This window comes from Varroa jacobsoni, unplaced genomic scaffold (assembly GCF_002532875.2).
Source record: "Varroa jacobsoni isolate VJ856 unplaced genomic scaffold, vjacob_1.0 contig02599, whole genome shotgun sequence".
NCBI lineage: Eukaryota > Metazoa > Arthropoda > Arachnida > Mesostigmata > Varroidae > Varroa > Varroa jacobsoni.
In genome coordinates this window covers 1-11,896 of record NW_019214852.1, presented here as the reverse complement: position 1 = coordinate 11,896, position 11,896 = coordinate 1, and the positions used below count along the sequence as shown (strand labels likewise).

Here is an 11,896-nt window from a genome sequence, read left to right as displayed (position 1 = left end):
AAAGTAAATGTGTTTTTAACGTACTGTAACAAACGAGGCGTTGTAACCGTCTAGCGTTCGCTTAGCACAACTGCCTCTGCAACCCTTGCCATAGTGTAACACCGTTTTACGGTTTGCCGAATCGTACCGTGAAATGGCCTTAGACAAATGTTATAGGTAATGACCTAACATTGATAATAATAGGTTGGCGGCTATAAAAAGAATGCTGAACGCTTGACACATAGATAAAAAGTAAGTGGCCCACTTCATTCTTCCATTTTCAGTTTTTCCAACATGTCGATGCTGTCTTGAAGATGTCTATGGAAAAAAACGGCACCGGACTATCTCGTAGCCAGTTTGCGAGATCAAGTGTTTGCAATTGATACACCTCCACAAGAGGTTACTTGTTCTTTATTGCTGAGGCGATGGCTTCACGGGGTGACGTCACGATGAGAAACTACCGGGACTATCTTGTTTCCATTGGCATGCAACGAAGACTATACGGTTAGTTTAAAAGAGAAGACTTGTGTTAGCGTCGTTCCTTGTATAGCAATCCGCATAAAGCAAATACATGTTCAATCTGGCTCAAGGGTGATGGGGTTTTCAGCAAACGAAGTGACTGATTGAGCGAATAAGAATTAAGAAAGCCGACTACTATGGATTGTAAAAGGTCCGAGCAACATCTCAAGCGTTTAAGTTGATCGAACATGAAGAAAGGGTCTCTTTAAAACATGGTGCACTCGTTCAGGCATCAACAAGCTACGAAATACAAACGGAGTATGCGAGCAGGATTTTCTAGAACGCTTAATCAGCAGCGATGTTGAAGTCTTTGTTAATTTAATTTGATGCGTCCCAAGGGCTAAATCAGCTAGTCGTTTTCCTAGGGACGGAAAAACGTTATCTAGTACATCATTTTACTAGATAAATTTCGAGGACATTGTTGCTTAGCATTTTATCCCTTAGTTCGCTTCGCAGCCGTTCGGCTCAAACGATGGGAGCAAGCTATTTGATGTTAATGAGCTATTCGAAATGAGATGGAGTCACTATACGTATTTCTAGAATCACATACACGTTTGGACGGAATGCGGTATTTTGACGTGGGTAAAATTCGGACGCATGAATAGCATGGGGATTTTTGAATTGATACACTCCAACAAGTACTGCAATAAACAGTTCGACTACTGATAACATCTTACCTCTTATCGTAGGTAGTTGAAGAATAGATAAGAAGAATAGATTGGCCGGCGGGCCGGCTGAACGTTGTCGGCCCTTCGCAAACATTATTATTTGTTACGTCTGTCATCGGAACCGCGCACCCAGATAGAATAATACATAGAAACTGCGCCACGAGTGCGCAATGATTTGATCATACAACACTTTCATCGTGAACAATAGTTCTTTTTTGCTATGGGGACGAACCATAGAAATTTAGATGGAACCAAAAATTCTTACCGGACCGTATAACAACATTCTCCATCAACGAAACTACACAAATATGTACGGACACCCTTTGGAAATGGTGGTATCTCAGCAGCCGTAAGTTTGCAATGGGCCTGATTTTCGTGGCACTTAATTTTGCATATACGAGAAGGAGGGTAGTTATATTGCAGGTCAACTGCCTTTAAGAATTAAAAAAAAAAAACGACTCCAACTGAGATCCGCCGACTACTCCCACTCCCGTGGGGAAGACATCAGAATAGGTTCGATCGCAACAAGTGCTTCAGCCTAGAAGTAGTTTATTGTACGTACCAGATGGTAAGGTGTGGCACTTCAAAGACAAGGCAAAACTGATGACGAAATACCTGCAGGGTGCAGGGGCAAACGATAAATCGTATGTTTTTTAATAAATGTCACATTTTGTGCCTGTCTTGGAAATGCATGAAGCTCAAATTTATCAACTCAGCTGGAACTGGAACAGCTATTAATTAAATAGGCAACTCTAGTGTTGGGTAGTGTATTTTTGTCTGTGCTCATTCATTATGAGCCTGATACCACGATAGACCACGCTCTCGGGGCTATCTGTTCGTCCAAAATGATTCTGTTGACGAAGATAGATGTGACTGTGCTCAAGTCGAGTTACGATAATTAAACAGTAGCATTGAAAAAATCTGGCCACTTTCTGATTCTCTTGTATTATACACTGCTGTCCTACGAGGACGCGTACCTTTTTGTATGTTCGGCGACAGCCTAATTGGAAAAAGCCCTTATATGCTTTTAGCTAGATTCCGACTACAATTTAAACGAGCTTCCTGGAGAATCTGAGTCTACCTGAGACAGAGCATCCACCGACTTAACAATCAAGTAAAATTATTATAAATGTAATTCGAATAAATGCGGTGATGTAAAGTAAACGTTGAACGAGAGGGCCCACCTAGACATTGCTAAGTAGATCTATAATTATGCCGGGCCTGTTTGTATAGGGACCAACGTAGAAGCACTTATGCAAAACATTATGAAAAAAGTCTAAGGGTTTCTGCCTATCATGCGGGGCCTTCATTCAACTAGCGCAATGGTTATGCCGATAAACTGCTTGCAGTATGTTAAGAGGACATGGCTCACCCCCCTAAAATCGCCAGTGGTACAGTTAAGAATAGCGTAGTACGCGGCTAACGCGCATTTCTTCGAATGCCCGCGCCCGCGAAAAATTGTGTTCATGAATTAATAACCAGGAAAATAAAACAATAAGGGATTAAGGAAAAACAAGGATTTATTATCAACGTTCGTGTGTGCTTGTATAGCTGCTATACCGCTGCATATGACAGTTTCGGTATCATAGGTAAGCTCAGCAAGATCCACCAGTACGGGTAAAATTTTATCGGTACAAATCAACTATCGTAACATACTAAAATTGCCAGTAATAGCTAGTTTTATTTTTCCAAATATATGCCAGGGTTTTTTCCAGGTAGAGTATTATGTCATTGCATTACTCGAGGGGTTGGTCTATTGATCCGCCTAAATTACGGCGCTGATCGATGGTCGTCGATAAGCGCTGTCCTGTTTGAGGTCACGTAGCATTTATGACTTCGTAAGCTTGGCTAGTGTTTTTAAAATTTGGAATACTAATATATTTACAATAATAAATAATAAGAATGAGAAGAAGAGCAACGACAACAATGTTTTGCTGACAAAAATCAATTCATGTACTCGTCGAGAGTACGTTAATTATAGGCGGCTAGATAAACGTTTTTTTTTTTAAAAAAAATCAAGATTTTAGTTTTAAAACTTAAAGGCTGAAGTATTTTAAGCTACTATATCTATAAAGGGCACGCTTAAATAATATCAACATGGAAAAATTTGTTTCGGCAGTGACTGATGAATGGCTAGTTTCAGATCGGTATAGAAAAACACGGCGAGTACAGGTGTAACGTCCTCGTTCATGACCGTTAGACAAATAGGTCCAGTGATAAATCTTTGCTGATTCAGTATTTGGCTGTCCTAATGGCAAACCCTAAGTGTATTGTTGTCGTCAAATAGGCCGTTTAGTAGAATCTGCCATTATGAAAAATCATTCTTCAAACTGTTATATACTCCAGTAGTCCAAGCGAATTGACTCACCATTGTCTATCGGCAAGGCAATCGGTAACAGGCCGATCTGGCCGGCAGGTTTCTTACCGGACGCCTAAGCTCATAGCTGTCCTATGATATCATCTTATTGAATCATAACGGCAGCTTGAATGGATTCACCTCTGGTGAACGCCATCGACGAGGTCTTCCACTTCTCTATTTGATTTCCTCTATCCAGGCGCGCAACTAGTCGAGGCAAATATATTTAGTAGCACCGCTAGAGACCTAATGCTTATGGGGGTGGGCGAAGATCGTTTCGAATAAATTATGTGTAGGAAGATCATGCAGTGAGCGTTCCCTTTATCCCATTTGCTTAAAGGCTGCTTGTGGACAAATAGAATCGTTGTTTCGTATCGATAACGTTGCGCATGAATTGCCAAAGGCAGCAACCGTAAAAGCGATAAAGAACAAATACTTAACCTAACTTTATGGCTTATGCCATTCCCATACCAACCAGATCACGAAGGTAAAGCGTAAATTTACGATTAGAACGACTGCACAACCACAGGACTAGCTAAAAAAGACAGCCTCCAGGTTACGTCCCGGACAGAATCTCTGAAGTTTGCTAATATTAGGTTCATAGTTTGTGATAACGGCTACTTGCTTATATCGTATGATGAAACGTGCCACTTCACAGGCCAGGTAAAGGGTGCTGTTAGTCTTCAGAGATAACGAAAGTTACCTATACACCCACAGGTGGGGTAAATTTTACTAAACGGTCAAGGTTGGCCAGATGATTTGCGCATGTATGCAATTACTGTGAACGTGTACGTTACTTTATTTAATTGATTCCTTTTCGATTGCTGGCACAGAAACGTTATTGATTGAAAGCCGGCTCGGATCTATTTGCAGGTTGAGTAACCAATAAATCCAGATCGATACTGATGCAAGAGGATGGTTTGAATCTTCAGCGTTAGATCATTTGCCCAAGGGTGCTTTTTTGTATTCATTTCCGTTTGGCCGTCCTATTTGATACGGACGATTCCATTGATAAAGGTAACAATCTCAGCACGGGACAGTAGACGAATCAGCGGTAATACTGAACATGTACGTGTATGATGAGTTACATAATTATAATATATATATATATATATAATACATCTTAGTTTAGAAAATTAGCTGCGCGTCTAGACTCTGTCTACCATTCCAACGTCAATAACGTGTGCTTCTATCCTAGTAGCCTTTGTATTCTGACTGGATGAAAATCCTAGTGAAAATAACACTGGTGTACATTGTCAAGTAAAACCGTCTTTTGGCTACCTGATGATAATACAGCGGTACAATTCATGCACATTATCCCCGAGCAGAAGTCGAAGCAGTATCAGGCTGTGATTCTCGAATAGATGATCTGGTATTTGGCTAGTTTACGATACGGGTCCCTACTTATAAACCGCGCACAATTTTTCCTCGGTCTTTTGAACCTTGGAATTTGAATGATGGGATGTGTTTCCCGTATCGATGATACCTCCACCGCTGACTCGGTGAGTGAAAACTACTTGCTTCTAGAGTGCATTAAGCAGCCGAGCGGTGGTGCCATGTTTCCCAACAAAGTTCGCTTTCTATCTCACACAACGTCTGCGTGCTACCGTGCGCATTGATGAAACTGTGTCGCAATGAATTAGGGAAAACAATAGGTTATCGTAATCTATACAACAACGGTTGAAATTGAACAAATTGAAAAAGTCTACCAGCCTCGTAAGAAAATAGAAAACAAACCACCAACGTTTGACCTTTCGACACGAGTGGAAGGTTAGGCAATTTCATAAAGGATTGCGTAACTAAACTTAAAAATTACTCAACATAATTTACGCTATAAAAAATTCGATGATTTCTTTGAATGCGTTTTGATGGGTCGCGTATTCCACTCTGGGAGCCCAGTTCTATGTCGTCCTCTATCGCGGATTAATTAACACTGTCTAATATTTACTGAACAAAATCTGTATGAGGTTATATAATCATATCGTAACTCATTATCCAGAAAAAAATTAATTATATATTCTTGCCTGAACCCTGACGTTCATATAGTCATAATGGTGCACGATAAGTGCCGAGTATTGATCAGCCACATATGGCAGGACACTATATATATGTATATATATATATATATATAAAAGCGGTATATAAGAATGAAAAGGTTATTTACTTTTAACTGACTCTTGAACAATTTCTAATGATTTGCGTAGAATACGTACCTTTATTATTATTATTTTGCATTTATCTGGCCCATATATATATATATATATATATATGTATATATGTATATATACGTATAGGAAGTTATCTAGCGGAAATACACTTCATAAGCATGAGCTTTCTTTTGTGCTGAACAGTCAGTTAGCTTTAGTAGGCTCTACAGGCGATACCGACACATACAAGTAAGTTATGTCATTTAATATCATAATAATAACCGTTAGGGCTTATGCGGAAAAAGATGTGTATCAGCAGAGATGCATACATTTTTCTAAATAGGAACGGTGAAAAAAGATCACAAACAAACTATCATACAAACTAATGCATCAGGGTAAATTATTAAAAATGTACTGGTTAAAATTTTTTGGATCGTACGCATACGGACAAAACCATAAGCGTAAGCTTATGAGAATTACAGTGACAATAAATAACTATTAAAAAAAAAAATGATATTTCGAACTTCCGGGATCAAATACCGCCCAACGGTCTAAATGTAATGGATCCGCCCGGGTCGCTAACGTACGGTAATATCTCTAATAATATCTTTCTCGATACACAGTGAACCTAATCGAAACAGACGCCACTTAATTATAGCCCTAATCAGTAAATACTAACGATCCACTTTTCGATTCCAGTAGATTGTTTCTGGGCCAAACAGCGTTTACTTTAAACCGGTTAGTTTACGACTTAATTCAAGGCATCATTGCTCGATGCTCGGTAGAGGAGCCACTGTCTATTCAAACGAACTATCGGTGACCGACAACCTCTGGATATTCTGAGTCTTTCAGCGAGAGCAAAAGAGACACAACTGTTTACGAGATGAGATAGCCAGTCATCGCTACAAGACAGCCTTGAATTACCGTGGGACGATAGCATGACATAATGCTGTGAAAATCGAACGCCCGTGGATCGAGTGGCTTGACGGATGAATCGCTTAGCTTCGTAAACCTTTGTTGATCCTATTGTTGTGACAAAATGGTGAATTTTCACTGTCAGGTACGTCTAACGACCTGTATCGTCTGCTATACAAGTGGTGGGAACGTTTTCCGCTGTTATTACCAACTGCAAACGATTACTCGAATCTAATATAAATTTCCTATTGGTTAGTATTTATAATGGGGTTACAGTATGAGACAGTTACTCAATGAAGTTTGTTCTTTCCGTTTTTACCTTCAGCTACCGATTCAAGTTGTGTACGTTAGGACGGCGCATCAAATCTGTATATATGTTTAAAGTGCACGTGCGGACATGGATACACATGCAATGTCAGTGCTTTCAAAAACAGTTAAGCTATAAGAGTAGCGGCGCGAAAAGTTCTGGTACCGATGCCTTCGTACTATCTCAGTTCAAAGGCTACCATGGTAATAGCGTCGTTTATATTTCTGCTGGTGATGCCATGCTATCCAATGGTTCAGATGGCTTTTATCGAATCTTCTTCAGCTTATAGATTCAGTGAGCGCGATCCTAAACGGGTTTTCAATGCTTATCTAAAGGTACGCAAATTAAACGGACGCAAACAAATAGCTTGGCAATAAAATATTTTATCTAATATCGAGTCTAGAAAAAAAAGCGCCTACGTTTCCCGTAGTTGACCACGATAATAGGGCGAGATTGACCAGTTCGATTGGTTGTCTATCCTATTTTAGACCTAGAGCCAATATGTATATTTTATATTAAACTGATTTTAAAACATATAGTGTACGTTAAGAGAAGGAGTCACTAATAGTCACTAATTAATCACTTTATTTAACGAATATATATATATCATTTGTATAAGATATGTTGAAATAATGTAACAACAGCTTCTAGAATAGCTTCTATAGAGGATAGTAGTGCCTGTTGTATACTAATGTAGCAATCAATTACATCCTAAATAGAGTCCAAACCACATCTGCAAATCATGTCCTGTTATCAGGTCCACCACAATAGCAATGGATCCTTGTGCATACCATACAGAACCGTCTGCTACCTTATCGAGCATTTGAAAAAAACGAAAGTACCATCGATGTTTCAACATGAAGAAAATCCCTCGTATTTAAACAAGTGCGGTAAGTTCCTTCTTCATCTAAGCAACGCTTTTTTTGGAAATAAAACCTAGATAAAGTTACAGTATTGATTTTAATCGCGCGAATTGACGCGAAATCTTCTCCTAGCGATGGAAGCCTGTTCTCCTAGCGATGGAAGCCTGTGTGCACGTCCTCGCCACTTAAAAAGTCTACACCTTTCTGTAGCTGCCAATTACCCTTGCCCAGGAGCAGGTAGCTGACGATTAATGTTCCTATACTCCTACTGCCTGATTGTACAAAATACGATTTAAATAGTTTTGAAGAATGGCAAAATATCTACCTTTACGTACGTCTATGTATTTCCATACATTAGGAATACATCCAACTCAGTTAACTATAAAATGACAGCTTATCCAGTTGGAGGATCGGTCAGACAATACTTTATGTACCGCGAAATAATGTAACGCTTTATAGAGACTATTGATGGATATCAATTGGGCTTTGAAAACACTGATAGGTGATATACCTGAAAAGCCGTCAAGTCAGACTGGCTGTTTGTTGGTGTCCGTATTCTCAATAAGTATTACCACGATTAAGATCAATTGAACAGAGCTACTTCATATTGTAGAGATGCCCCGCAATGACATCTCTTTTCACTAAAATGAAGCTTTATTTCAATAGTGACGAACTTTTCACAGCCACTGGCTTCATATGATATCTTTATATAATAGTTTTATATAGCAGTAGATATATGATACAACGTAGTCTGTATTTTATGAATTTCAGACATTTTCAGTGAGTGGTTAACGTGCCCCGCGACCCCGCGCAAGCCATTAGACAAAGTCAAGGTAGTTAGACTCGCGTGTTCCCGAATCAAGAGAACGAGCCTGGGTCGTGAATGCCAAGGTTAATAATACCAAAAGAGTTTCAGATACGTCACAGAGCATATGAAACCGTTCTGTCATTACCATGACGTACTATACCAGGCGTCTTACACGATACTGCTAGAGGAATCCCATCGGTCTCAGGAGAAACACCAGATCTTAAATGTCGTCTTATTTCCTTTCCTGAACCGTCCAAGTCGGAATCGGCTGAATAAACTTTTAGAAAAACCACGATAACGCCGAGGATGAAGCATTTGCTGAGATTCATATCAGCTTATCTGTATTCTACGAAGTCGGCAGTAATCGAGTACTCGTTTCGTTTGGAAAACTATATGTATACATACGATGTTTGAAATTTTGTACAGTGAATTTACGTATACTACAGAACCAGCTTTATCACGTGTAACGTGAGTGAATTTAACGAGCTTTGGTGACCGTACTCATTGAACAGCTTTTAACATTGTTGCAGGCTGCATCGTCGTATTTGGCTCAGGTGCCGTAGGGATTTGTACCAATTGGACGCTGCTCCTAATAACAACTTTTTTGGTCACTGTGGTTTTGCCAATGAAGATCGCCTAATTACGACAGATCACTCACCTAAAAACCATCGTCTTGGATTCACCTCGCGTCGAGATCCTTCTAAACAGTAACAGTTGACATGCCCGTAGATGACGCCCAGAGCAACTTGTATATATATATATATATATATATATTCACAAGTATCATATAATTTAATTAGTATATTCAAGGATATATGAATTTGTATACGTGTTTACTGAAAACGTCAAACTGAATTTTCCAAGAATATGACAAAGTGGCAATTATAGTTGAAAAAAATATCTTCGAGCTAAATACAATATATGTTACGCTGTGATAAAACGACTTTGATAATAAATATACTAGAAGCCCTTGTATCTATCGTTAATATACAAAATAGAGACAATAGCATACTAAAAACAAATGTTCGCTGCTCTACTCCAGCTTGATGTTAATGAGTTTTTTTTTTATCTATCACCAAAAACCAAACAGTATATGAGATGTGTGTGTATTCCCTATTGCATTTCTACGATCGTTATAGCAGTCACATTATAAAATAAGATAGTTAATATAGATACATTTCTCACAGTAAAGAAAGTAACTTTCGTCTATGCTAACGATATACCCCGATAAAGACTAAAGATGAAACTACAATACGAGAAAATAAACACAGAGGGTGAACTCTAAGTGCTATAAATATTTGATTGGAATGGGCCGATCGGCAGGTCGATCCTTTGATAATCAAGCTATAAAGCTGCTTTCATGCAGACGTAAAGAGTTATTGGCATCCTTTGGTGTTTAGAATGTACTAGAATACTACATAAATGATGACCGAAGCTGAGCTCCAACGGCGCCGGTGAAGGCAGCCACTTCCTTTCACGTTGAAGTTGACTCGTATCGTTGCTCTACGAAATTTCAAATCGTATTGCGAAAGTTATATTGTTTTTACTATAGCAGTTTTATTTGATACATTGATTACCGCCGTGTCGCGGATAACTCATAATTTTACTTAAAAGAGTTAGAGGAAACAAAAATATTTGCAACTGTTCCGCTTATTCCCACACTATAACAGATAAATAAGGACAATATTTGCGGTTTTAAATTAATTCAGCTTTATGATAACGGCGGGAAATCCTTTAGCAACAATCCGTAACCGGTTTTTGAAAGCCGAAACTATTTATGTATGTTATCGGCCAGGCAAAAAGGATTCGGGTTCTGCCCAATATGACAAGCGCAATACAAGAGTATAGACCCAAAGAGATAACTGGACAGCTCTGTAACGTATTTGTACGTTCGTACCGGCTAGCCATATAGCTACACTCAGAGCCTTTACCGCACTCGTGCTAATAATATTGTAGACGCTCCTTTTACTTCTGATTAAATATAAAAAGATTTCCTTTCGAAAGTACCAATTGAAAATTCTCTGTGACGTTACGTTATACCAATCGTAATGGGTGCTACGTTGGGTTGGGGTAATTATCATTAATCATTGATTGCCTTATACGTATGAGCGTTTTTTTTTTTACAAGCAAAATATGGCAATGTTACATCGATTACCGAATCAAAAATGAAAAAACCGACCAGCTTTTTTGTTTCATATAATTATGTAAGTATGCATTAAATCCTAAGGATTTTCGACTAATTGCACTCTCCTATAACATTAGCACATGACAGCCAACGAGAGTACAGTTCCGATTATTCGCTATAAGAAATTTATTGGTAACTAACTTACACTGACTGAACAACCTGAGTTAAGGCTAGGAGAGAATCAAGGGGGAACTGTTTACCTTGAGTACCACTTCTATAAGTATAATATTTGATACAGACCTGCTAATTTGATTTTATAGATATAATTTATGTAAATGCCAAACAACACAGTAGCTTTACGTATACTTACAAATACGCATCAAGCGACAAGCGTACGAGGGAACATTTTTTTCGACGATTTCGTTTTAATTTAAAGATTCTTACTGTTTTATTTTAAACATGTGCAAATATTTAGTGGATGAATCACAGTACGGCCACGTACCTGGAACAGATGACCGGGGAGATGAAGCTCTAAAACTACTAAACAAATGAAATCCCGAAAACTTTGAGGTTGTAGAGCTGGAGTTTGGCTTTGCAGCCTCAAGAGAACCCATGATGCTGGCTCCAGAGACACGATGCGTGATTTTTCTGTCTCGTTATAGAGAACGAAGTGTTTTTCGATGGATTTTAAGATGAAGTGCGTAATTGCGGAACAAACTGTGTTTATATAGAAACTAAAAGGAGGAAGAGTGTGGCAACAAAATGAACATTATCTATTGCATTGATTTTATGAAGTAACAATCTTCGTGATAGTACTGCAATAAGTATAGGAAAGGTATGTAAATTATTCTGAGATGTAGCGTAATCAATGTTCTATTTCTGGTTTAATTCGTTATCAACGAATTAGCAGCTTGTGATGACACGAGTAATTACCCCATTTGAAAAAATGTGCTTCGTTGGGGGCTAGGCGGGCGGCTCTATCGTCAGCTCGTGAAGGTTACACAGCTGCTCTTCTAGTATATGAAGGTTAACAAAGCGCCATGATGGAAATGTAATTTCGCATGGGCTGTGTTAATCATTGCTGAATCAAAAATCCCTGTAGCCGTAGGGCCTTGGAGTGAAATTGAGCTAGTGCACGTATACTTGCTTAGGCTTGAGCGGAGTGCCGCTTAGGGTAAATTGAAATTTAAAACTTGTGGAAAAAAATAT

At 38.8% G+C, this 11,896-nt stretch overlaps 1 protein-coding gene across 4 annotated transcripts; it reads left to right on the top strand.

Annotated features, from left to right (window-relative positions):
- The first annotated feature begins 6,418 nt into the window (after nt 1-6,418).
- LOC111272563 (uncharacterized) lies at nt 6,419-9,847 on the top strand. 4 transcript variants are annotated; one of them, XM_022854090.2, is made up of 5 exons: nt 6,419-6,729; nt 6,910-7,226; nt 7,649-7,781; nt 8,526-8,587; nt 9,093-9,847. In XM_022854090.2, the coding sequence occupies exons 2-5, from the start codon at nt 7,059-7,061 to the stop codon at nt 9,123-9,125; spliced, it is 396 nt and encodes a 131-aa protein (XP_022709825.1). In that variant the 5' UTR covers nt 6,419-6,729; nt 6,910-7,058; the 3' UTR covers nt 9,126-9,847. The 4 variants fall into 4 exon arrangements, with proteins under 4 accessions (XP_022709825.1, XP_086829469.1, XP_022709823.1 ...); XM_086973343.1 differs by having other exon boundaries at nt 6,445-6,729; nt 7,611-7,781; nt 8,526-8,645; XM_022854088.2 differs by having other exon boundaries at nt 6,446-6,729; nt 8,526-8,645.
- Nucleotides 9,848-11,896: the final 2,049 nt, after the last annotated feature.

Excerpts from the sequence above, each read along its gene's own strand:
- LOC111272563 (XM_022854088.2), top strand. The coding sequence starts at position 7,059 with ATGCCTTCGTACTATCTCAGTTCAAAGGCTACCATGGTAATAGCGTCG. Across the intron at positions 7,227-7,648 it reads TTTTCAATGCTTATCTAAAG|GTCCACCACAATAGCAATGG; the intron begins GTACGCAAATTA and ends TCCTGTTATCAG. Across the intron at positions 7,782-8,525 it reads CTCGTATTTAAACAAGTGCG|ACATTTTCAGTGAGTGGTTA; the intron begins GTAAGTTCCTTC and ends TATGAATTTCAG.